General features: G+C 40.0%; 1 protein-coding gene across 7 annotated transcripts in view; it reads left to right on the top strand.

Moving 5' to 3' along the window:
* The first annotated feature begins 1151 nt into the window (after positions 1-1151).
* Positions 1152-26214, top strand: part of MARK1 (microtubule affinity regulating kinase 1) — a 124963-nt gene continuing 99900 nt past the window's right edge. For all 7 annotated transcript variants that reach the window (XR_010024864.1, XR_010024863.1, XM_063113731.1 and 4 more), the window contains exon 1: positions 1152-1651. Coding sequence is in view for 5 of the 7 variants with exons in the window: in XM_063113731.1 (XP_062969801.1) it covers positions 1601-1651 (51 nt within the window). In the remaining 2 variants the exon portion in view is untranslated. The remainder of the gene's footprint in view (positions 1652-26214) is intronic.

Genomic DNA, 26214 nt, shown 5'->3' with positions numbered 1-26214 from the left:
CTGGACAATGCACTGTACCCCACAGATGTCTACAGGAGTGACAGGTGGGTAGAAGGGTGAGAAAGCCACCTGGAAGGGGTAGGGTAGGGCTAAAATCAGGGACAGCTCTCCACTCTCTCCCTAAAGAAGCTCGCCTGACACTTGTGTCCCCGGAAGTGACGATCAGACGTTGTGACTCCCGGTGTCACCCACTCGGGGGGTGTGCGCCAGGAGACCTTTTTCGCCGGCCCCCTTCCCAGAGGCCGCGCCGTCGGGGCCTGAGCCCTTGCACTAAGGTTTCTGCGCCGCCCCTCCGAGGCGGCTGGCGCTTCTGGGGACTTTTGTGCTCTTGACCCCCCCCCCCCATGAGAGTGACCCTGAACCCTGGAGAAGAAGACTGAAAGAGGGATCAGGCCAGGACAGGAATTGAGAAAGCTTGGGAACGGGGACAGAGGAGAATTTTTTTTTTTTTTTTTTTTTTTTTTTGTCGTTTTTTCGTGACCGGCACTCAGCCAGTGAGTGCACCGGTCATTCCTATATAGGATCCGAACCCGCGGCGGGAGCGTCGCCGCGCTCCCAGCGCAGCACTCTACCGAGTGCGCCACGGGCTCGGCCCCAGAGGAGAATTTAAGAATGGGAAAAGTCCCAAGGTAGGAGAGAGGAGACGTAGGATCCAGTGTAGGATCGTACCCAATTCTTCCCCAATGAAATGTACCAAAAAAACCCAAAAGCCACTTATTTGCATCAGCTCCCTCTCACTCCAACCCAGCCAAAACCAAACACGAATAAACATAAAACCACCAGAGGCTCTTAGACGACCGTAAACTCCGCGGGTGGGGCGAGAAACAAAAATAAACTCGGGCAGGCGAGCTGGGGCTGCGCGGCGGAGGCGGCCCCGCATGGCTAATGAGGGGATGAATGGAGAGGCCCGCGGCGGGCGCCCGCCCACCCGGCGGCCGCCCAGTGCCTCTGGGCGCTGCGTGCCGCGCCCGCCGATCCGCGCAGCCCGCTCGGGCCGCTCTTCCCGGCTGGGGCGGCGGCGGCGGCCGAGCCGGACGCGCGCGCCGGGGGCTCGGGGAGCGGGGCGCTGCCGCTGCTGGGCCGCGCGCGTGGCTGCGGCGGGGCCGGGCTGCGCCGCACACCTGAGGCGGGGCGCGGCGCGGCGCGGCGGCGCTGTCAGGGCCACGGCTCCCGGCGCCGAGCCGCGCCGGCTGGGACGAGGCAGGCAGTGATTTGAGGCGCCGGGCTCACCTTCAGCCATGGCCCGCAGAGCCTAGCGGGGCTCGGACGCCGCCCCCCGGCGCCCCTTCCCCGCTCCCAGCCCTCGGCGCCACATCCCGCCGGCCTCGCCGGGCAACCGCCCTCGCCCGGAGCCCTCCCTCGCTCCGGCCCGCGTCCCCCGGCGGCGCCGCCGCGGGCAGCGGCTCCCCCTCCTCTTCCTCCGCGTCCTCTTCCCCCTCTCCGCCGCCGGGACCGCTTGTTGCACCGCCCCGCGGCCTGCGGGAGCCGCTCGCCCCGGCCCGGCCTTGTGCTCGCGTCTGCGCCCCCTTCCTCTCGCCCCCGGGGCCCGCACCCCGGCCGGGCCGGCGAGACCCCGGCCCGACCCCGCCGCCCGTACAAAATGTCGGCCCGGACGCCATTGCCGACGGTGAACGAGCGGGACACAGAGAACGTGAGTAGCCGGAGCCGCCCCGGGGGCGGGGGGGACCGACCCTCGTCGGAGCCCGCTTCGCCCTCGCTGGGCTGTCCCCCGTCCCTCCGCGCGGTCCCCCGTGGCAGGGTCCCCCACCGGAGCCCGGCGTGACCGTCACCCAACGCTCAGCCCTATTCTTCATTCCGACCCCATTTCGCGTCTTTCCCTCGAGGGTGAGGGCGAGGGCGGGGGGCTGTAAGCGGCGCCCTCGCTCGGAGGTGGTCCTCCAGGAGAGGACCGACGATGCGGGGCAGAGAGCAGACGGAGTGGCAGAGTGGGCATCCCGGGTTGCTTTATTTCTGCCGCTGCAGTCCCTATCCCCACCCGAACGAGTATTTGCTTCACGATAGCAGACCAGCCAGCCTCCCCTTCCAGCCTTGCTTTTCTGGATCTTTCAGTCCTTTGCACCCTTCCCCCCGCATTGCCCCATGACTTTGCTTTTTGTAACGCTGTGTCCACATTTTGGGTCATGGGCACCAAAGGGGAAAGGACGGAGATGGAAGCGGAGATGTGCGCGCGTGCATGAGCCTGTGCTGCTGGGGTGCTCCTCAGCAGGCGTGAGTGGAAGAATTCGCGGACAGCTTGCGTGGCCCTGGGGTCACAGCAAAACGTTTAAAAGCCCTATGAAGCTGAAGGCTTTTTATCCTCTTCCTCATTTCAGTGGTAATGATTCAGGGCAGGTTTTACTTTAGACATCTCTCCTCCTCAGAGTGTCACAAGGTGCCTTTCTTTCAAGGAAGGATTTTCTGTCTCTTTGATCAAATTGCCCTCAGGAGTTTTTATCAAGATGCTGATGTCCCTGGAGTTTAAACTCTTGAATCTAAGAGAACAAGACCAGTTGTGTTTCCGCCTTCTGAAAAGTACAGTTGTGTGTGTGTGTGTGCAAGTTCTCTTCTGGGAAAGGATTTTTGTTGTTGCTTTTTTTAAAAAAACAAAAAACCAAAAAACCCTTCTCATGAACTGTAGATAGGGCCTCGACTGATTTTCCGACTGGGTTTAAGGAGCTAGAGGGACACTAAGTTTTGGTTGGCTGTCCAGAGCTCTCTGCTTGTCTAGTTAACTCATCAGCCCTCCAGCTCTTGAGGTACCGGTGACTTCATAGGGTTGGAAAATAAAGTAATGAAGTGCTTTGGCGTTCTTAGACAAAAGGTATGAGAGGGAAGCTCACTTCTGAAATGTTGGAGGGGGGTATAAACAGATTATTTAATCTCGGAGAGTGGGGGAGCACAAAAACTTAATATAATTATATGAAGGGAGAAGAAATTCTGGTAAGAGACGAGAACATCGTTAGAAGACCATGATGATGTTTTAGAGTATGCTTTTGTCTTCTCTAGTGTCCTGCATTTAAAGTGGTAATGATAGTGTAAGGCTGCTGCTTTCATAAATGATAATTTGTATCATAACTGTTACTTAAAAAATATATTGGTATATAATTTTTTAGAAGCTTTACTGAGGAATAATTTGCGTACAATAAAATTCACTAATTCAGTTTGATGAGTTTGACAACTGTTTATACCTGTGTAACTACCACCACAATTACAATAAAGAATATTTTCATCATCCCCCCCCAAATTTCCTTATGCTCCTTTGCATTCCCTTCCTCTGAATCCTAGACCCCTGTCAACCACTGATGCATAGTTTTGATTGAGAGATTGAAAAAGGGCAGAGAAAAAGATGAAAAATTTGATTGAAGTTGATTTTTTAAAGCCAAGTTGGCACAAGATTTATCTAACAACTCTTTTAAAAGATTCCTGTCATTCAGGTGCGTGAATGAAAAGACATTTGGTGACCTTTGTTTTTATTAGCAAAATGCTGGGTGTGTTAACCTTGGAAGATTAATCTAGGAAGAGTGGAAAAATATTGTTTTTGTTTTCTTTTGGATTTAGAATAGTACAGCTCTTCTTATACTTCTGTGAACAAGGTGCTTTAAACAGACATGAGATAGTATTATAGAAATATGCATCAAGGAATAGTATAAAACAGCATTGCACATAAAAAAACAAAAAAGGATTTTATAGCTAAGCAATAACAGTGTGGTAAATTTTCTGAAAATGATTTTGCTGTATAAACTCATTTGCTCTGTTTCTGAACATTTTATTTCAAAGTCACTTTTATGGTTTTGTCACTTATTGTGTTGTACATAACTATATCGTCATTTAGCTTATTTTACCCACATCCTAATTTTCTTCTAATTGCCATGGAAAATATCTATTATACCACGGCTGTTAATTAACCAATAAGTATGAACTCAGCTCTGTTTTTGAGCTGAAAGGGGATATAGAAGTATATTTAAGATAAGACTCTCCCTTCAAGGAGCTTACAGAAGAGATGAAAATCATCTCAAACAGTGTACAGTAGGAGACCGTGTGTAACATAGGGCTAAATTGGTTTATAAGTGTTACATATATTTATCAAAGGGACCATAATTGATTGCTGTTAAATCACCATTGGTGTCTCTATTCTCTGGTTGGTAGTAAATGGCATTATCCATTTTTACTTACCTCTCATCGATGAAATAAAGTAATGAAGCTGCTTGTTAGCTAATGTATTAATGCCAGTATGGCAGTCAAAGTGTACATTTGTTTGTAGTCATTTTCAATTAAGTGACATATTTTTTAAAATAGTTATGAAAGTTTTATATTCATATCACTACTAAAGGCTTCTAAGTTCTTTGGAATTTCGAGGATAATGACTGAAAACATTTTATTACCCTTAGAAATTAAAATCAACAAATGCAGTAATTTAAAAAGCCATCTTTGTATTCTAGTTGTCAGTTAATATAAAAATTTCATTGGTCATACATGTAACGTATTTGGATTTTGTATGCTTGGGAATATGTAATAGCTGCCCTTCCCAATGTCACTAATATATATTCAAGATACATTTAAAAATTCAAAAGGGGACCATGATAGTGTTGATCTCTTAGATACTGCTACCATACTATACAAAGTAGAGTGACAAAGAATTGCTTTTCTTTGAGAACATTGTGTGTACTTTTTCAAGAGTGTTTTCTTAGATGAAGAATTTGTGTGTGCCTTGTTAATAGGCCTCAACTGGCTAAATACGATCGAATAACCAATGATTAACTTTTAAGGCAGTGAACACTTAGCAGTGTAGAAAAGACATGTTTCAGATAACAGAATCTCTGCAAAATGTGTTTGATTTTTAGGTTGTAAAGAATAAGTCTAGAAAAAGAATGTGTATTTGAGAGATTTTTTTTCTTATGTTAGATTCTTCTTGGATAATTCCAGCATGGGTATAGGCAGTATATAACCATAATTCTTATGTGCTTTTCAGTGAAACAAGACGATTTTTTTTTTTTACAATGGTTATGCTAATTTTTATGGATCCAAAATGCCCTGGCTAGCTTACTGTGATGAAATTTTGACCAACATAAAGAAAATCGATTTGACTACTTGGGATGTTTTAGAGTTGAATTTGGTTAGATTCAAAATCCTTTAGTTCAGCTTTTATTCTGTGTTGTATAGAAGTGCCGAGAATGGGCATCTTGCCTTGTTCCAGATCTTAAAGGTAAAGCTTTGTTTTCTGCTTTTGTTAAGTGTAATGTTTGCTGTGGGCTTTTCATATATTGTCTTTATTGTGTTGAGGTAATTTCTTTCTATTCTTGTTTCATTGAGTGTTTTTATTCATGAAAAGGTGTTGAATTTTGTCAAATGTTTTTTCTGTATCTGTTCAGATCATGTGATTTTTATCTTCCTTCTGTTAATGTGGTGTATCACATTGATTGATTGATTTTTTTTGGAACAATCCTTGTATCTCTGGGGTAAATCCCACTTGGTCATGGTATATGATCCTTTTAATGTGCTGTTGAATTTGGTTTGCTAGGTTTTTTTGTGGGGGGAGGATTTTTGCATCTATATTCATTAGGAGTATTGGCCTGTAGTTTTCTTTCCTTGTGTATTTTTCTGGCTTTGATCTTAAGGTAGTGTTGCCCTCATTAAATGAGTTAGAAAGTGTTCCCTTTTCTTCAGTTTTTTTGGAAGAGTTTGAAAAGGATTGGTGTTAATTCTATAAATGTTTGGTAGAATTTACCAGTGAAGCCATCTGATCTTGGGCTTTTCTTTGTTTGAAGGTTTTTGATTACTGATTCAATCTCCATACTAGGTATAAATCTGTTTAGATTTTCTGTTTCTTCATAATTTAGTCTTGGTAGGTTTATTAGAGTTCTCCACAGAAACAGAACCAATAGGATATATATAGAGAGAGACATATAAGAGATTTACTATGGGAATTGTTTCATGCAATCATGGAGGTAGAAAAGTCCTATAATATGCTGTCTCCAAGCTGGAGAACCAGCAAAGCCAGTGGTAAAATCAGTCTGAGTCCAAAGGCCCAAGAACCAGGAGCTCAGGTATCTGAGGGCAGGAGAAGATGGATGTCCTTGCTCCAGAGAGACATAATTTGCACATTCCCTGCTTTTTTGTTCTAGTTGGGCTCTCAGTGGATCAAATGAGCCTGTGCAAATTGTTGAGGGCATATTCTTTGTTTAGTTTAGTGATTGAAATGCTAATCTTTTCTTGAAACACCCTCACAGACATACCCAGAAACAAAGTTTTAGCAGCTATCTGAGCTTCCCTTAGCCCAGCCAAATTGTCACATAAAATTAGCCATCATAGTAGGTTATATGTTTCCAGGAATTTATTCATTTCTTTTATGTTGTCCAATTTGTTGGCATGTCATTATTCATGATAGTCTCATAATCCTTTTTATTTATGTGGCATCCATTACAATATTTCTTTCATTTCTGATTTTATCTATTTGAGTCCCTTTTCTTCTTAGTTAGTCTAGCTAAATGTTTTTCAATTTGTTCATCTTTTTAAAAACCTTTCATTGTTTTTTTTCTATTTTTTAAAATTCTCTCCTTTATTTGTTTCTGCTCTAGTTTTAATTTCTTTCTGCTAACTATGGGCTTAGTTTTTCTTTTTCTAGTCCTTGAGGTGTAGAGTTAGGTTATTTATTTGAGATCTTTCTCCTTTTTTAATTTAGGTATTTTTTTAATAAAGTCTCTATAAACATGCCTCTTAGTGCCGCATTTCATAAGTTTTGGTATGTTGTGTTTTTGTTTTCATTTGTCTTAAGATCTTTTCTAATTTCCCCTTTGGTTTCTTCTTGACCCATTGGTTGTTCAAGAGTATGTTTTTTAATTTCCATATATTTGCAGGTTTTTCATTTTTCCTTCTGCCGTTAATTTCTAGTTTCATTCTGTTGTCATCTGAAAAGATACTTGGTATGATTTCAATCTTAAGTTTGTTAACAAGACTTGCTTTGTGATAAAACTTATTACCTATCCTGGAGAATGTTCCATGTGTGCTTGAGAAGAATGTATACCATGTTGCTATTGTGTGAAATGTTCTGTATACATCTGTTAGGTCCATCTGATCTATGGTGGTGTTCACATTCTCTGCTTTCTTATTGATTTTCTGTCTGTATGTCCATCCATCATTGAATGTAGAATGTTGAAGTCTTGTTACTATCATGTTACTTATCTATTTCTGTCTTCACTGTTGTCAGTGTCTGCTTCATATATTTAGCTGCTCTGATGTTGGGTGCTTGTTTATTTACAATTGTTCTGTCTTTCTTATGAATTGACCCTTTTATCATTACTTAATGTCCTTCTTTGTCTTTTTTGATAGTTTTTGACTTCTGGTTTATTTGATATAGGTATTGTGGCCCCTACTCTCCTTTGGTTACAGTTTGCATGGAATGTCTTTTTCCATCCTTTTACTTTCAGCCTGTGTGTGTCCTTAAATCTGACGTGAGTCTTATGTAGACTCACTACATATAGTTGGATTTTATTTTTTTAATCCATTCAACCACTGTATGTCTTTTGATTGGGATTTTTAAATCCATTTACATTTAATGTAATTAGTGATAGGGAAGGACTTACTATTGCCATTTTGTTAATTGTTTTCTGTCTTGTAGTTCTTTTGTACTTATCCTCTTTGTTCTCTTCCTATGTGTTTTGTCGATTATTTTGTAGTGACATCTAGAGTATGCCAGGTCCATCATTATCCCAAACCAGTCCTTCTGGCTGTCCCCCCAAAATTAGAGCATTGGACTTATCCTCTGCTCTTCTCTTTCCCCATTTGTTGAATTTTTAATTCATCAATTCTATTTTTAATTGTTAAAAGTTCTAAGATTTTTCTTTCAAACCAGTCTGGCCTTTCAAAATAATCTCTTGGTTGTTATTTATTTTTATGATTTCATCTTTATTTCCTTAAACATTTAATATATAGATTTATATTCTGATTCTGGTAATTCCATTACCTGAAGTCACTGGGGATTGGATTTACTGTTTGTGCCTGCCAGTTCTTGTTCACTGTGGTGGTTTCTTTTTGTATGTGCTGCTCTTTGATAGTGAATTCCTATTTGCTGATTTTTATCTTTGTGAAACTTGGAGATCTAAATTGAGGATGACTTTCTCCAGAGAGGATTTGTGTTTACTCCTGCTGGGAACCCCTATTGATGTGGAACACTTTAGTCTCCTTGGCTCAATAAGGAAGTTATAGGTTAAGCTCTCCCACTTTGTAGTGAGTACAAGGCTTAATATTTGATCCCAGGGTACTTCTGGCTTATGTAGTAACTTTTAGCTGGTGTTTGTTTGTTTCTTTATGTTTGTTTGTTTGTTTTTACTTTGTCCTTGGATGTCTCTCTTATTTTCTTTCAGCTCAGCAATGTATTTTTAAAAAGTGTTTTATTTTGTAGGACCCCTCCCAATATCTTGCCTGCGGAAAGACTGGAATAAGCCGTTTGAAAATGGGTGTTCAGAAATTTCCATACTTACATGATTTTATTGCCCTAAAACATGTCATTTCTGAAATTATCATATTTGCACACTTAAAAATGTGCACAGTGTTTCTAACTGTTTATAAATCTTCCATTTCAAAACTCTTAGTAGATTTCGGAAACCATTTGTTACAATTATTAAAATAATTCATTTTCAGGAATAGATGATTGTCATCAGGGAAGGTGGAAATCTACTGATAGAACTTTTACAAAAATTTTCATGCAATCAGTGGGTAGATTAAAATATGAACATCAATTAAATAAGTGCATATGGTTATCTACTACTTCCATTTTTATGAGGAACTTTCTTTAGCCATGATATTCATTGAAATCAAGTATCAACATAAACTGAACTTAGTCAGTTCTTCAATTCTCTGTATGACAAATTAAGCCAAACGTTAAAAAATCAAGAAGCATTCCTTTATATTGTGTAATATTAATAATGTTTTACTAATCACTGAAAAGTTTGTACCATTAGAGTTTATTTTTCATCTTTTTATATTATGTTTTTTAATGCACATAATCTATTTGTAAAGTAATTCATATGGAATTTGTGTCAGTATTCCTATGGGGATTCATACTTAAATATTTTATAGATGTCTAAAGTTCTGAAACCATTCTACACCATGGAGTTTAGGATTGTTCTCTAACTGTTATTTGTGTAAACTTTTTTCTTCCCAACCATTGAAAATACTTTGATGCCATGGACTACTTCTGACATTATATATATATATATATAATAGACTTTCTGTATATCCTGTATGACCTAGTATAGTATTTGGCATATTTTTTGGTACTTAACAATTTAACAAATCGAGATTTATTTTATTTATTTATTCTCAAATATAGTGTGTTTATGAACCATCTAGGGAGATTGTTTCAAATTCACATTCCCCTGCTCCTTCCTATCACATGTTCTTGCTCAATGAGGTGCAGGAATTTTTCTTTCCCCACACCTTTAGATAATTCAGATGCAGGTATCCACTGAGTAGGCTTTGAAAAACACTGACTTATGTGATGATGATGATGATTACATTGTAATAAATCTCATATTTTGATTAAAACAAAAAGAATTGCAGTTGATGGTAATAGTATAGAAAGTGGGGTGGGAGGATTGATGAATTAGTCCTTTCATAAGTGATAACAATAGTTGAAAATATCACAGAATTGTCTGGTTTGGAGGTAATAAGGTACATGTATGTGGCACTTGTGTGGTGCAAGATAGAAGAAGCGGTAATGAGGAATTTCATGTTCTTCCCCTTTCTTTTCCAGCTTTATATGGTTAAACATATTGGGGGAAGAGGGAGTTCACCATATGGTGCCTTTGGTTAGAATCTTTCTTCCGAGAAAGTATTATTCAATACTGTTTTGATCACAGTATCAGATTAGGTAGTAAACAGATTAGAAGCTGAGAAACTTTTTAGTGAACTATCTGTAAAGGATATGGTAATATGTTTAGCATGGCTACCTTTCCTTCTGGGATCAGCAGTGCTGCTTTCACAATTTGAAAAGAGGGTTTGCTTTTATTTCCTTTTCTATTCTCTTTACCACAATTGAAGATGATAGGGATACAAAGGAAAATGAAACCTGTTCCCTGCTCTGGAGTGACTCAGAGCCTGAAGAGGGAGATAGACATAGAGACAAACAAATGCAGTAGAAACTTACAGTTCCTTGTCATCCAGCTCATCAGAACACAGAATTAAAAAGGAAAAGGAAAGGGGAGGCAGCATGGGGTGTTCAAGAAAGCTTTGGACTCAGACTTGAAAGATAAGTACTCCTTTGCCAAGTAGCTCTGTGGAAAGTTGAGTTGGTGAGAAGCAGAGGGTATTGGGCTGAAGGAGCATTATGCACAAAAGGCTGAGTGAGCTCTTGGGAGGAGGGGAGCTGTAGCCTAGAGGAGGGCAGCATTTAGTGAGAGGACCTGGCAGAGGGTGGGCAGGGCCCTGCGTGCCTTAGGAAGGACTGGTCCTGGAGGCTGCAGTGGCCCTTTGGAGGATTTAAGAAGAGGGTCAACATGATTAGATTTGTATTCTCTGTGTGCCTGCATGTTTTAGAAATACTCCAATTTTTAAATTTAGTGGACTGTATTAGTCCATTTTCTGTTGCTTCTTTACCAGTACCTGAAACTAGGTAATTTATAAATAAATAGATTTTATTTCTTACAGTTTAAGAAGCTGGGTAGCCCCAAGTCCAGGGAACACATCTGGTGAGGGCCTTTTTCTTGGTGGGATCTTTACAGAGTCCCCAGGTGACCAGGGTGTCACATGGAGAGAATGGGCTGAGCAAGAGTGAATAAACCTTCTCACTCTCTGTCCTTTTAAAGCCATCAGAACCACACCCATGACCACCCATTAAACCATCAGCTTATTAATCCATGAGTAGATCAATCCATTCACTAAGGCAAGGTCCTCAGATCCATTCATCTCTTAAAGGCCCTACCTCTCAAACACAAAAATTGGAATTCCCAGCCACTTAACACTGTTAAAGTAGGGGTTAAGTTTCCAATGCATGAACCTTTGGGGGATAGATTTGACCCATAGCATACCTGCTTTCCCATGGTCTGTGAAAGAGTTTTTAATATAGTATTTATAAAAACACTATTTGGCATATTGAGAGAGAAGGGTTTGGTAAAGAGGAAATGCCAATGCCAATGACAAAGACTCTTGACCAAACTTGAGTTAGGCTCCTCTGAGCCCTCTTCTCTACTGCTCCCCAACCTGGGCCTTCTGTGCTCATCCTGTCCTTGTTGGGCCTGCATAGTCCAATCTGAGCAAAGAATCCTGCTAAGTCAGTTTAGTAAGATATCACCCTTGATATTTGAGTACCTTTGATATCTGATCGGGTTCTTCATCCCCTACCTTTGATGTCTGAGTCCTTGGCCTGTTGTTGTAGTTCATTTTGTGTTGCTGTAACAGAATACCACAGACTGGGTATAAAGAACAGATTTATTTCTTACAGTTCTGGAGGCTGGGAAGTCTAGGGTTGAGTGGCCCACATCTAGTAAGGGACTTCTTGCTGTATCATCCATGGCAGAAGGCAGAAGGGCAAGAGAGCACTGGCCAGAGAGTGAGTGAGAGGAAAGGAGCCAAACTTATCCTTTTTATAAGGAGCTCACTCCTGTGATAACTAACCCACTCCTGTGATAATGGCATTAATCCACACATGAGGACCTAATCACCTTTGAAAGGTCCCACCTCTCAAGACTTGAATTGGGGATTGTTTCCAACACATAAAATTTGGGGGACACATTCAAACCATAGCTCCTGCCATTAGCACGAATCTCCCCAGCCTTAGTGTCTCCTCTTAATAATTTTCTGTCTACTCACCCCCTCACTTGGCTCCTTGGCTATAAATCCCCAGCCGTCTTTGCTGCATTTAAAATTGAGCCTGGACTCCCTTCCCTGTTGTAATATCCCTATTACAACAGTCTCAAATAAGGTCTTCCTTACCATTTTAACAAGCATAAGAATAATTTTTTCTTTAACATCAGTTAAGAAAAGACTGACATTTCATAATGAAATCTCGTAAACATATCACTTTGGTGATATGTTTTGGGAGTAAGGTTAGAGAAGCCCATAGTAACCATAAAGCAGTCATTTAGTAGACCTGGAAGTAGAGTTTCTCTAGATTTAGGGCAAAAGAAGAGAAGGATGTAAAGGGGCTAGGAGAAGGATTTAGCAAATGCTAGAACTGGTAATTCATTGTCCTTTAATGGTATTTTGTCTTTGTGAATTTAGTTAGTGGTGAATATAGTTGACCTGTGGGAAAAGATTATTTTGCTGTTGCTTTAGCCTGATTTAGATTTATCTTTCTTTCACTGTCTCTTAACTTCAGTTAATTTAAGAGAAGTATTATTGCTATTATACATAGTCTCCAACCTGTTTGTAATGATCAAAAGAGCCTAAGAAGCTATGGCGCTAATGAGTTACTAGCTAGTTTATCTTGGACAAGTCACAACTTTTCTTTTTTATGGCTCTTACTGGTACATTTCATTTTGGTACTTCCCTATAAACTGTCTTGCATACTTTTCTCTACAGAAATTTTTTATTAACTGAATAGGACTACTAAATCATGCCATTGATCCTTCTGGCTACTCTAGATTCTTTCTGCTTAAATACCATAAACTAGAAGGAAATATAGTATGTACGAGTTTAACCTGGAGAAATGGCTTTTTAGTAAATTCTTAACTGCCAGTGCCCAAAGGACATCTAAGTAGGAAAGTCTTGAATAGAGAAGGTGGGTACTAGCTTTGTTGAACACTTCCATCTTTCCCTTCTACCTTCTTCTCTGAGAGGAAAGAGTATGTCATCAAGGAGACTCTACTCCCCTTTCTGCCAGAATTGAGTTATGACATTGGTAATTCTACTTTGTGTGCACTTTGTAATAGTTCATTCAAACTGTATTATAATTTTCTTAAGTCTGCATGATGGTGCAAAGTCTTTGATTCCTGCATCAAGCAAGCAAGGGTACCTGCAGTTTGCAGAACAGCTTGCTCTGGTGGATTAAAAACTGCAAGAATATGTCAGTAAAATACATTCCCCTTCCTATAGTATTTTATCACAGTGCTTGCGCATAGTAGCAACTCAGTGCCTGTTTAGTAAATATATACAATCAAGGGTCACTCATTCTCTGGAAATATTGGTGTACTTTAAGAATCTGAAGGTGGTGCTATGTATATACAATATTTGCTTTTAAAATTCTGGTCATTTTTTAGAACTTCTGAGGTGTATCAGAGAGATTCTTCTCTTTGTGTTCATGTTCATAAGTTAAAGTCATCAGTTAAAATTCCAGTATACTTCAGAAAATTTATTTAGAATGTGTATTGACATTTAAGTTGATATGTTTATTAGCTTGTATTAGGCAATAATTATTGGATTTTATTATATTTACTAAATATAGCTGAGCCGAAGGCCTTAGAATAAAGCTTTGGCTACTAGAGTGTTAAATTAAATCATATGTGATGATTTAAAGACAAACATCTGTTGTCATTTCTGGCGTGAGGTTGCTATAACGTTTGTACTTGTGGTAATGAAAGAACTAGGAAGTTTTGGAAAGAATTTAACACCATATTCTTAGTATAATTTAGACAGATGTTTTCTTTTATTTCCCGGGGACTTGGTTGTATTAGTTTGTAATGTCTTCTGGCAAGCAGTAGTGAAAGCCCTCCCAGAGTAGCTTTTTAGGATGTAGGGGAATATCTTAGAGAGGAGTGCCTCTAAAATTAAAATACAGGCTCAGTCCAGTCACTCCCTGTCTACCTTCTTTATCTGAGCCATTTGACTCTGCTTTTATGGGGAACAGGAGTAATTGTCTTTTGCATAACATAATTCAATATAGAGGCAGTATAACTTCTTGGTAAAGAACACCAAGTCTGAATCTAGACTCCTTGGGCTCAGATCTCAGCTCTACTATTTTTTAGTTGTCACCTTGGGAAGCCACTTAATTTCTTTATGCTCCAGGTTCTTTACCTGTGAAATGGAATAACAAAAGTGCCTACCTTATTGGATTGTTGTGAGTTTTAACTAATTGAACACATATAATGCCTTTAGAACAGTGTCTGGCACCTAGTAGACACTATATCAGTAAGTGCTAGCTCCTGCTGTTATTATCATTGATATTATTGTTATTGCATTTAGATAAAGGTTGGAAGAAAGAAATATGCCAGAATTATAAGTGCATCTCAGAGTTACTGCATTATACATGATTTTCCATTTTTTATTTTATTTTATTTTTTAATGGCTGGCGAGTACGGGGCTCTGAACCCTTGACCTTGGTGTTATAACATTGCATTTTAACCAACTGAGCTAACTGCCCATCCCAAAATTTTTGTATTTTAAGTTTTGGGTCTATATTCCTTTTTATACTGAGAAAATTTATTAAATTTACAATGTGAAGTATAGCTTTCTGGCTTACCAAATGGGAAGCTGAATTGTTTGCAGGTGGCTTGGTGAACAGAGAATTAGAGCAGGATGCAGAGGAGGAGAGTTTAGTGACATGGATGTCTTCGGTGGGAATGGACATACCAGTGATGTTATGTAGTGGTTAAGAGCATGAACTTCGTTGAGAAGATATCCCTGGGGTTTATTTCTACCTCAGCCATTTACAAGGTGTATAATGTTGGGCATATTTTCTGTAAAAGGATAATGCATACCCAGTTGGATGGTTGTGGAGTTTAGTTATTAGGTTTATGTAACATACTTTGCAATAGTAGGTGTTCAGTAATGGTACCAAAGAAACAAAGAATCAGGACCAACATGATGAGAAATTCAGTTGCTGATCAGGATATATTCCTCCTACCTCACAGTGATGAAAATACACAACTAAATTCCTGTTCTTTGGGCTTCCCTTTTTCTGACGCTTACCATTTTCTTCATGTTGTTACATTCATTCTTGAGACTGAGTACAAATATACTGGAATTGATTACTGCTTTAATCATGCTAATGAAATGTTTCCCTTGAAACTGCATTGATTTTACTGAACCCATATATAAAGGCAAGTCTTAAGTCAGGGATTTACAGGTTGAAGGTAATTTTGATAATGTCATTTTGTGTGCTGGAATATAATGTGCTTCTACTGTTGTTTTTTCTGAATCATGATGCTTATATTTTTGCCCCTTAGAAATTATAGATAATGGCTTGATGGCCAAAGTAGTGATGGAGTTATGAGAAGTTCTTCTAGTTCTGCATTTGTCCTGCTTCTCTTTAAGGAAAGATATTTCTTTTTATCTTTCTAAAAGTAATATTTGATAAATATTTTTCTATTCAGAGGAATTAATTTCACGTTAGTCAAATTTACATAATAGTGACTTAATTAGAAATACAACCCCATGTTCAACTGTCTTTTAAAAGTAAGAACATTGCTGTTTAACATATTGCAGCAGAGTTTAGTCAGGGAAGCAGAATCCTATGAGTGATATAGAATAGGGCTTTTACTGTGGGCTCACACTCACACAGTTGTGGGAACTGTTTCAGCGTGCTACATGTGGTTGCTGCTTCAGAGTCTGGTACTAAGAAGCTGAAATCTGCAGGGCCGTCAGTTAGGAAGGAAGGATGTATGTGAAGAGGGGAGAACAAATACAAATTGGAGCCTGCAAGGACAAACTCTCTGCTTTCCAACTTCTGAGATGGGTAACCTTCATCAGAGAGTCAACCATGCCCCTGGACCAGGCTTCAGAGTGGCTGAAGCAGGTGGTCCAGAGGGAGCTGAAGGAGCTGCAAGGCCTAGCTGCAGCTCCTTGCCCGTAAGCCGTGCCAGCATATCAGCTGTGTCAAGTGTGAACTGCAGCTTGTCTGGCCCTGCACTGACCTTCAGCGCATGTAAATGGCTGCTGCTTTCATTTCAGTGAAATGAAATCAAATCTTTCAAATCATGTGCAAAGTTTTCTTGTGGCCAGTATAACCCAGGAACATAGAGGGAAGGGGATTAAATCAACATATTGGAAGCCGTTACAGCCCATCCCTTGTCAGCTTGGCCATCCTCTTAAGTATGGGTTGGGACTAGACTCCTCTTAATCATATCTAACTTTCATAAAGATAATAGCAAAATCATGCTTTTGCCTGACATGATGTAACTATTCTAGGTATACCAAAAGCATGCTAATTTTCTCCTTAAAAGAAAATATGAAGTCTCTTTATCTGTCCTTGGGTGATGATCATTTCTCAGTCATCCTCTTCTTTTTATGTCCTGTAACTTCATTTGATAGTAACGTAAAAAGTTAGCTAATGTTAACTAACACTTTAATGTCGGATGATAGGGGAACAAGAAGGGGAATAGAAAGAAAGAAGATAATTGGTTAATATGTACACAGATATATTCACACAGAAATAAGGAAGAAATACTCATAAGTATTACAGTCCATTTTTTTGCAACTGGTCATATATTCATAGATGGTATTTATAGTTACCTTTTCCTACTACTGATTCCATACTCCCTTTGCCCTTAGCAAACTTCAGCTGATCCTAGTTCCTTGCTTGTTGAAATAACCCAAACCTTCATTCTTAAAGAGTCTGGGTCATCAGAAGTCTTGTGAGTATTGGGTTACTGTAATCTTCCATTGATTTATCTCAGGATGTGGGAGTAAGAAGAAATGCTCCCGAAGATCTCCTGCCTTTTAGATATACTCCTCCTTACTGTCATGTGATAGCACCCCAGTTTTCCCTTGATAGGATTGGTCATTGCAGCTAGTATGGTAGCCGCCTTCTTTGCATTTGCATATTGATTCACTGCCATGAGGCAATCTCAACTTGCAGTTTAATGGACCATTACAATGACACCTGATGGAAGCATTCCTCCCTAGGCACTACGACTTCTAGACCAGGAGAACCCAAAGTTGCAGGGACTAGAGAAAACTATTTCACTAGTGGATTGTTAAAGGTAATAGTGAGAGGAGCTACTCCTATTCCTATCCCTTGATTCCTGGACCTGCAAATCCTGGCTACAGGAAAAATAGCACCATGTATTTAGTCACTGGTTTAGAGTACATATTGCAACCTGGAGGATGTTACCCCAGCTCTACAAGGTGATGTAACCCAGCTGGCATCGTGATAGAGTCTTCAAAAGGCCATTCCATCGTTTTTATCAAGCCAGCTGCTTCAGGGTATTAGGGAATATAGTAAGACTGTTAAATTCTCCAGGCATGAGCCCATTTTCGTGCTTCATTTAGTATAAGTCTTTGCCTAGAAGCAATGCTGTGTGCAATATCATGATGGTAAAAAAAAAAAAAAAATACCATCGTGGTAAAAATTTATTCTGTAAGTCCACCAGTGGAGGTTTTGGCATAAGCATCACGGACAGGGAAGACAAATCCATATCTACAGCAAGTGTCTATTTCAGTGAGAATAAATAATGAAAAATAGACAAAACATTTCTTCTATGAAGAAAATAGTCCAATACAGTCAGCCTGCCACCAGGTAACTAGCTAACTACTCCCCCACCCCCAGCCCCAGCCTGCCCTCCTGGGGAATGGTACCATTTTGGGAGCTCAGAATCATTCTATGCAGTTAGCAGACTAGCCTTAGTGAATGTTGGTCCATGTTGTTAGACCTGTGCATAACCTTTATCTCTGCTAATGTGACTACTTTGTTCATTAGGAAATTGGGCAAGGATGGATGGTTGGAGAAGGAGGCAGACTGATAAATATAGCATGAGTCATCTTTTTTGAGTATTCACATGGGGCACAACTGTCTCCACATGCTGTGCTCATTCAGGGAGATCTGTTCACATACTTCTGTATTGTCATTAGTTTTCAAATCATGTTCCTTCAGACTCTTTGATCATTCCGCCAAGCTATAAGCACTAGACTGTGAATCTCTATAGATCCATATTTCATTTTCTCTCTCCTTCTAGGCAAAATGAACAGCCAGGTGCACTGCTGGAAGTTCTGCCCATGGGGGAATTTTCTTTTCACCACTCTTCCTTCAGTGCCACCCCAGAGTGGGGATGTGGTGTCCACTACAGCTGTCCACTTTTGGGTTGTACCAGCATGTTGTGCAGAACCAACTGTAAACAAGGCTCAATTTTTTCTTCCTTCATCAGCTGGTCATAGGGAACTCCCCAGAGGCCATGGGTGTGGATTTAAACAGAATAAGCAGTGTAGCAGGATAGCAGGAGTATGGGTCAGGGGCATCTCATACAACTTAACATAGCCTTGGGGACCTGCTCACACTTTATATGATATACACGACTTCCATTGATAGTAGAATGTTGCTGTGCATACCCAACATTTTGGCCTGATGAGTCAGAAACAACACCCAGGGAAACTTATGTTGAATGGTAACTCGGTGGCCTATGGTCAACTGTTCATTCTCTACTAGGGCCCAGTAGCAAGCCAGTAGCTGTTTGCCCAAAAGAGAGTAGTTATTTGCAGAGGGTGGCATACCTTTCCTTCAAAATCCTGAAGGTCTGCACTGTGATTCACTTTTTAGGGCCCCAGCAAAGGCCTGATACTGGATTTCTGTCTGCCACAGGCACTTCAAACACCAGTCAGTTTTCTGGGTTCAAATGGTAAAACGACTTGCATGACAGTGTGGGCCTATTGCAAAGCTTTGTTCTGGTCCCCAAAACTGGCAGGCTGTCATATTACATGTAATGGTAATAAAGTACATGTTACCTTCAAAATTGACATACCTGGTGCCCCTTTCTTAAGGGTAGAAGGGCCCAGATGCAGCAATTTCTTCTTCACTCTGGAGGAGATGTCTTGACATGTCCTAGACCACTAGACTCCTACGAATTTCCCTGAGGAGGCAGGCCCCTGAATTTCTGTGGGATGCATTTCTCAACCTCTGGCATGCTTGTGTCTTATCAGGATATCAGGACTTGTTGTTACTTCCTGCTCACCAGGTCCAGTCAGCATAACACTGTCAACATAATGGATCAGTGTGATGTCCTGTGGAAGGAAAGGTGATTAAGGTTCCTGGAGACTAGATCAGTAGTTCTCAACTGGGAGTAATTTTGCCTCGTAGGGGACATTTACCTTTTTAGGGTTGGGGGTTGGAGTACTGCTGGCCTCTAGTGAGTAGAGACCTGGGGTGCTGTTAAAGATCCTGTAGTGCACAGGACAGTTTCCTACAACAAACAGTTATCTGGACCAAAATGTCTACAATGCAGGTTGAGAAACCCTGGACTAGATTTTGACATCAGTCTGGAGGTTTGAAATAGCCTTGAGATAGGACAGTGGGAAGCAGCACACTACTTCAGATGTTCTGACAAGTATACAGAAAGAAGCATTCAGCAGCTCAGTAGTTGCATACCACGTGAGGGCGTGTGTTGATTTGATCAGCAAGGAAACCACATTGAGAATAGCACCTATAATTGGAGTTACCAGCTGATTAAGTTTTGATAACTGAGTCAGCTGATAAGCACTAACAGCTAACAGTTTTGATAAGCACTAACCAGTGCTTATCTGTCTTCTGCACAGGCCAAATGGGTGAGTTGAATGGCGTATTAGTCCATTTTTGTTACTTATAACAAAATACTTGGAACTGGGTAATTTATAAAGAAAACGAAATTTATTGCTTACAGTTTCTGAGGCTGTGAAGTCCAAAGTTCATCTGGTGGTGGTGACAGTGACCCAGAGGTCTCACGTTGTAAGATGGTGGAAGCAGAGAGAGCAAGAGAGAGAGAGAAACAGACTCTCCTCTTCTTTTAAAGCCTTCAGAACCACGCCCTTGACTACCATTTTTAATTCATTCACTACCCCATGGTCCTACAATCTAATCACCTCTTCAAGGCTCCACCTTTCAATTACCATAATAGGATTTCCCACTCTCTTAACAGTCACAGTGGGGGTTAAGTTTCTAATACATAAAACTTGGGGAACACAGTTCAAGCTCCAATGAGTTCTGGGGGGACATAATTCAATCCACTACAAATGGAGATGTGGGAATTACCATCCCTGGGTCTTTTAAATTCTTTGTGGTGACACTAATCTCTCCTATCTCTCCAGGAAGCAGTATTGCTTTGGGTTTACTATTTTTGGAAGCCCAAGTAATTCTAATGACTTCCAGTAGCCCTTTCCCACTATAGTAGCCCATAATTCACAGGCCAGGAAATGAATGTGTAGGTTCTGGCAGGTGCTGAGTATGTGTATTCCACCTGTGTATTCCATAACTAGGGAAGTAGCCACAGAATGTGAATGAGATTCGGTCTGAAAGTTCATTATTGTCTGATTTTCATAAGCTCCTGCTCTGATTGGTAGAATACAGTGAAGTTTGGGGTCTACGGGAATTATTGTTCATTTAGAGATGTGAGGGAAAAAAATCTGGTGCATAAACTCCTAGTAAATTGATGTAGTTCCTCTTAGGCAAAGCTAGGAGGAAGGTTTTCAGTGTACATTTTGGGGTATATAGCAGTGTGCTTCTTCAGGGTTACCTAGCCTCCCCTTCAGTCTGGGGATACTGGGTCTTTGCAGTAACTCAAGCCTGGGAGTTGTTTGAAGTGCTGTAACTCTGTATTTCTAAATAGTCACAGTGTGAGCTGAAAAACATCTGCCCTAGACCTAGAGAATAACATTTTTGTCTTCCAAATCTTGCAGAAAATTTACCTGTGGCAAATGATAACTCAGAACCATGTAGGGAAGGGAATTTGGGGAAATGTAGTTGCAGACTATCTAAGTTGACAGTACAGAACCACCACAATTATGTTGAATACAAGGAAGTTGTTATTAAACTCATATTGACTGTGGGTAATTTAAGGTGATCTATGTTGCTTATATATCATCATACCACTTATTACCTCAGTTTAATTATCATTGTGGCGTGGCTGCATAGGCTGTGTACAAGTCCAGGGGGCACCATTCACATGGATTAGAATGTGACAGGTGTATGCTTAAGCTGTGCAACACATCAGCCTGGTTAGGGGTGGTACGTGACTGTGTGTGACCAACACATGATGAGGGCATTCCTGGCTCCCAGGGTTTGGGATCTTTTTGATCAAAATGTTAATGGGTGATGTGCATTTAGAATGAGGTGACTTTTGGTAACTATTCACACGAGGAAGTGATATTGTACAGTTTTTGTTTAGATAACATATAGGAGAAGTTTTTCTCTGTAAAAGTGGACAATGTTCAAATAGTATGGCAAATGAAATGCCTCCAAACATAGTATCCCCCAACCCTAAAAATCTATATATTTGTATTACATGTATATTTAGAACAATTGGGTGTATATATTCAGTATACAGTTTTGTGGTGTGGTTTTCACTCTCTTTAGTATGTAAGCATTCAATGATCACATAAAAACCAGGCATTTAAGGTATACATGTTGGTATTGTCAGGTAAAAAGTTGATGAGTAGTTGTTTTTAAATTGAGGTTAATAACCTTTAGAAATGGGAAATGCACAGATTTTTTAAAAGTACAATTCAACCCTAGCCTGGCCGAGTATGCGCCGATCAGAGAGGCGCCCAGCCGGAGAGGCGGAAGATCTGCGGAGACACATCCCGCGGTGCCAGCATGTGATCCAGCAGGTAGGCCTCGCCACTGCCACCCAACTCCATCCCCAGCCCGGCCCAGTGTACACTGATCAGAGAGGTGCCCAGCTGGAAAAGCGGAAGATCCACGGAGACCACATGGCCTGTGGTGCCAGCTCATGACCCAGCAGATAGGCATCGCCACCCGACACCATCCCCAGCCTGGCCGAGTGCATGCTCACAAGAGAGGCACCTCCCCAGAGAGGTACCTCCCCGGAGAGGCCCAAGACCCAAAGCAACCATGCACCCAAGGTACTAGTGGGCAACTGAGCAGACACCGAGGCAGCCATACCAAATTGGCAGCCTCAGCAGCATCCTAGCCAGACAATAGTGTCAAACCAGTGGAACATGAAATCCCCTGCCCCAATGACTAAACATCAAAGGAAAGATACCAGAAATATAAAAAATCAAGAAAGTACACCACCAAAGGGTAATAACTCTCAAGCTCTAGATCCTATAGAACAAGAAGCCCTTGAAATGACTGACAAGGAATTTTGAGCGATAATTCTAAGGAAATTAAATGAGATACAAGAAAACACAGCTAGACTAAATGATGTAATGAGGAAAAGTATACAGGACCTGAAAGAAGAAATGTACAAGGAAATCAATTCCCTGAAAAAGAAGGTCGCAGAGCTTGCCGAGCTGAAGAATTCATTCAGCGAGATAAAAAACACAACAGAGTTTAACCAGTAGGCTTGCAGAAACAGACGAGAGAACTTCTGACCTTGAAAATGGGCTGTTTGAAATAACACAGGCAGACAAAAAGAAAAAAGAATTAAAAACATTGAAGAAAATCTAAGAGATTTCAGACGACCTTAAGCGCTCAAATATCTGAGTCGTGGGTATTCCAGAAGGGGAGGAAAAAGGAGATTGCATTGAAAACCTCCTCAACAAAATAGTGGTAGAAAACTTCCCAGGTATAGGAAAAGACATAGATCTTCAGATACAGGAAGCTCCAAGATCCCCAAACGTATTCAACCCAAAAAGGTCTTCTCTAAGACATGTTATAGTAAAATTTGCAAAACTCAAAGACAAAGAGAGAATCTTAAAAGCTGCAAGAGAGAAGCATCAAATCACCTATAAGGGAGCCCCAATCAGACTAACATCAGACTTTTCATCACAAACTCTAAAAGCCAGAAAGGAATGGGAGGATATATTCACAATACTCAAAGACAGAGATTGCCAGCCAAGAATACTCTACCCTGCAAGGCTATCCTTCCAAAATGAAGGGCAAATAGTATATTTCTCAGACAAACAAAAACTGCGGGAGTTCACTATCACACAACCACCCTTACAAGAAATTCTCAAGGGAGTACTAGGTTTGGTTCCTGAAAAATAACTACCACTGCCATAAAAACTCAAGAAAAATCAAAACCCACTAGTAAAATAAAAATAGCAACAATGAACAGAAAAAAAAAGTTTATCTACAACCCAAGGAACCACCAAATACAGAAAACAAACAGTAAATCAGAAAGAAAGGAACAAAAGACACTTAAGACATCCAAACCAAAATCAGTAAAATGCTAGGAATAAATCAACACTTTTCAATAACAACTCTTAATATAAAAGGATTAAATTCCCCACTCAAAAGACACAGACTGACTGACTGGATTAAAAAGGAGGACCCAACTATATGCTGCCTTCAAGAGACCCACCTCACCTATAAAGACTCACATAGACTAAGAGTGAAAGGATGGAAAAGATTTATCATGAAAACAGAAATGAAAAATGAACTAGAGTAGCTATTCTTATATCTTATAAAATAGACTTTAAGCTAAAAACCATAAAAGAGATAATTAGGGCCACTACATAATGATAAAAGGATTGATCCATCAAGAAGATCTAACAATCATAGATATACACGCACCCAATGTCAGAGCAGGCAGATTTATAAAGCAAACTCTATTAGACCTAAAGAAAGAAATAGACACTAATACCATAATAGCAAGGGACCTGAACACTCCACTCTCAATATTGGACAGGTAATCTAGGCAAAGAATCAGCAGAGAAACACAAGATCTAAACAACACTCTAGACCAATTGGACTTGGCAGATATCTACAGAACATTCCATCCAACAAACTCGGAATATTCATTCTTCTCATCAGCACTTGGCTCATTCTCCAGGATAGATCACGTTAGGTCAAAAAACAAGTCTCAACATATTAAAAAAAATTGGAATTATCCCTTGTATTTTTTTCAGACCACAATGGATTAAAATTAGAAATCAATAACAAATGAAATTCTGGAAACTATACAAACACATGGAAATTAAACCGCATTCTATTTAATGACATGTGGGTCCAAGAAGAAATCAAACAGGAAATCAAAAAATTTATTGAAACTAATGAAAATAATGATACATCATACCAAAACTTGTGAGATACTGCAAAAGCGGTATTAAGGGGCAAATTTATCGCATTAAATGCTTACTTCAGAAGAATGGAAAGATGGCAAGTGAACAACTGAATACTTCACCTTAAAGAACTAGAAAAACAAACCCAAAGTCAGCAGATGGAAAGAAATCATTAAGATCTAGCAGAACTTAATGAAATTGAAACCCCAAAAACAATACAAAAGAATCAGAAAGTTGGTTTTTTGAAAAGATAAATAAAATTGACAAACCATTAGCATGACTAACTAAAAAATAAGAGTGAAGACCCAAATTTTAAAAATTAGAAATTAAAAAGGTGATATTACAACTGATACATTTGAAATACAAGAAATCATTAGAGACTACTATAAACAACTATATGCCAACAAATTTGAAAATCTGGAGGAAATGGATAAATTTCTGGACACACACAAACTACAAAAAACTGAGCCAAGAGGATGTAGAAAATCTGAACATACCAATAATAAAAAAAGAGATTGAAGCTGTTATCAGAAGGCTCCCAACAAATAAAAGCCCAGCACCAGATGGGTTCACAGCAGAATTCTACCAAACATTCAAAGAGGAATTGACATCTATTTTCTACAAACTATTCCAAAAGATTGAAACAGAGGCAATTCTCCCAAACTCATTCTGTGAAGCAAACATCACCCTGATACCAAAACCAGATAAAGGTACAACAAAAACAAAAACTACAGGCTGATATCCTTGATGAATATAGATGCAAAAATCATTGATAAACTACTAGCTGACAGAATACAGCAACACATATGCAAAATTATACACCATGATCAAGTGGGATTCATCCCAGGGATGCAAGGTTGGTTCAACATAAGCAAATCAGTAAATGTGGTGCACCATATCTATAAAATCAAACACAAGGACCATATGATCATCTCTATAGGTGCTGAAAAAGCATTTGACAAAATTCAACACTTGTTCATGATAATGACTCTCTACAAGTTAGGTATAGATGGAAAGCATCTCAACATAATTAAAGCCATATATGATAAGCCCACTGCCAATATCATCCTGAATAGGGAAAACCTTTCAGCTTTTCCCTCAAGAACAGGAAGTAGACAAGGATGCCCACTCTCACCACTCCTATTCAACATAGTGCTGGAAGTATGAGCCAGAGCAATCAGAGAAGGAAATAGAGGGCATCCAGATTGGAAAAGATGAAGTCAAACTGTTCCTCTTTGCAGATGACATGATCCTATATATCGAACAGCCTAAAGCCTCTACAAAAAACTCTTGGAGTTGATAAAGGATTTCAGCAAAGTAGCAGGATACAAAATCAACACACAAAAACCAGTAGCATTTCTATTCTCCAATAGTGAAATGCAGAAAGAGAAATCAAGAAAGCTTGCCCATTTACAATAGCCACCAAAAAAATAAAATATTTAGGAATAGGATTAACCAAGGATGTGAAAAATCTCTATAATTCGAACTACAAACCACTGTTGAGAGAAATTAAAGAGGACACAAGAAGATGGAAAGATATCCCAAGCTCTTGGATTTGAAGAATCAACATTGTGAAAATGTCCATACCACCCAAAGTGATATACAAATTCAATGCAATCCCTATCAAAATTCCAGTGGCATTTTTCTCAAAAATGGAAAAAACTATCCTAACGTTTGTATGGAATAATGAAAGACCACACATAGCCAAAGCAATTCTGAGCAAAAAAAAAATAAATAAAGCTGGAAGCATAACACTACCTGACTTTAAGCTATACTACAAAGCTATAATCACCAAAACAGCATGGTACTAGCAAAAAACAGACATATGGATGAATGGAATAGAATGGAGAATCCTGAAATCAATCCACACACGTACAGCCTTCTGATCTTTGACAAAGGCACCAAGCCTATACACTGGGGAAGAGACTGCCCCTTCAGCAAACTGTTCTGGGATAACTGGATATCCATATTCAGGAGAATGAAACTAGACCCATACCTCTCACCATATACTAAAATCAACTCAAAATGGATTAAAGAATTAAATATACACCCTGAAACAATAAAACTTTTTAAAGAAAACATAGCAGAAACACTTCAGGAAGCAGGACTGGGCACAGACTTCATCAATACGACCCCAAAAGCATGGGCAACGAAAGGAAAAATAAACAAATGGGATTATATCAAACTAAAAAGCTTCTGCACAGCCAAAGTAACAATTAACAGTTAAAAGACCACCAACAGAGTGGAAGAAAACATTTGCAAAATATGCATCTGATAAAGGATTAATATCCAGAATATACAAGGAACTCAAACAACTTCACACACAAAAAACAAGCAACCGAATTAAAAAATGGGCAAAAGAGCTAAACAGGCATTTCTCAAAGGAAGATATTCAAATGGCTAACAGACACATGA

This window comes from Cynocephalus volans, chromosome 11 (genome assembly GCF_027409185.1).
Source record: "Cynocephalus volans isolate mCynVol1 chromosome 11, mCynVol1.pri, whole genome shotgun sequence".
NCBI lineage: Eukaryota > Metazoa > Chordata > Mammalia > Dermoptera > Cynocephalidae > Cynocephalus > Cynocephalus volans.
This window is presented reverse-complemented; position numbering and strand designations above follow the sequence as displayed.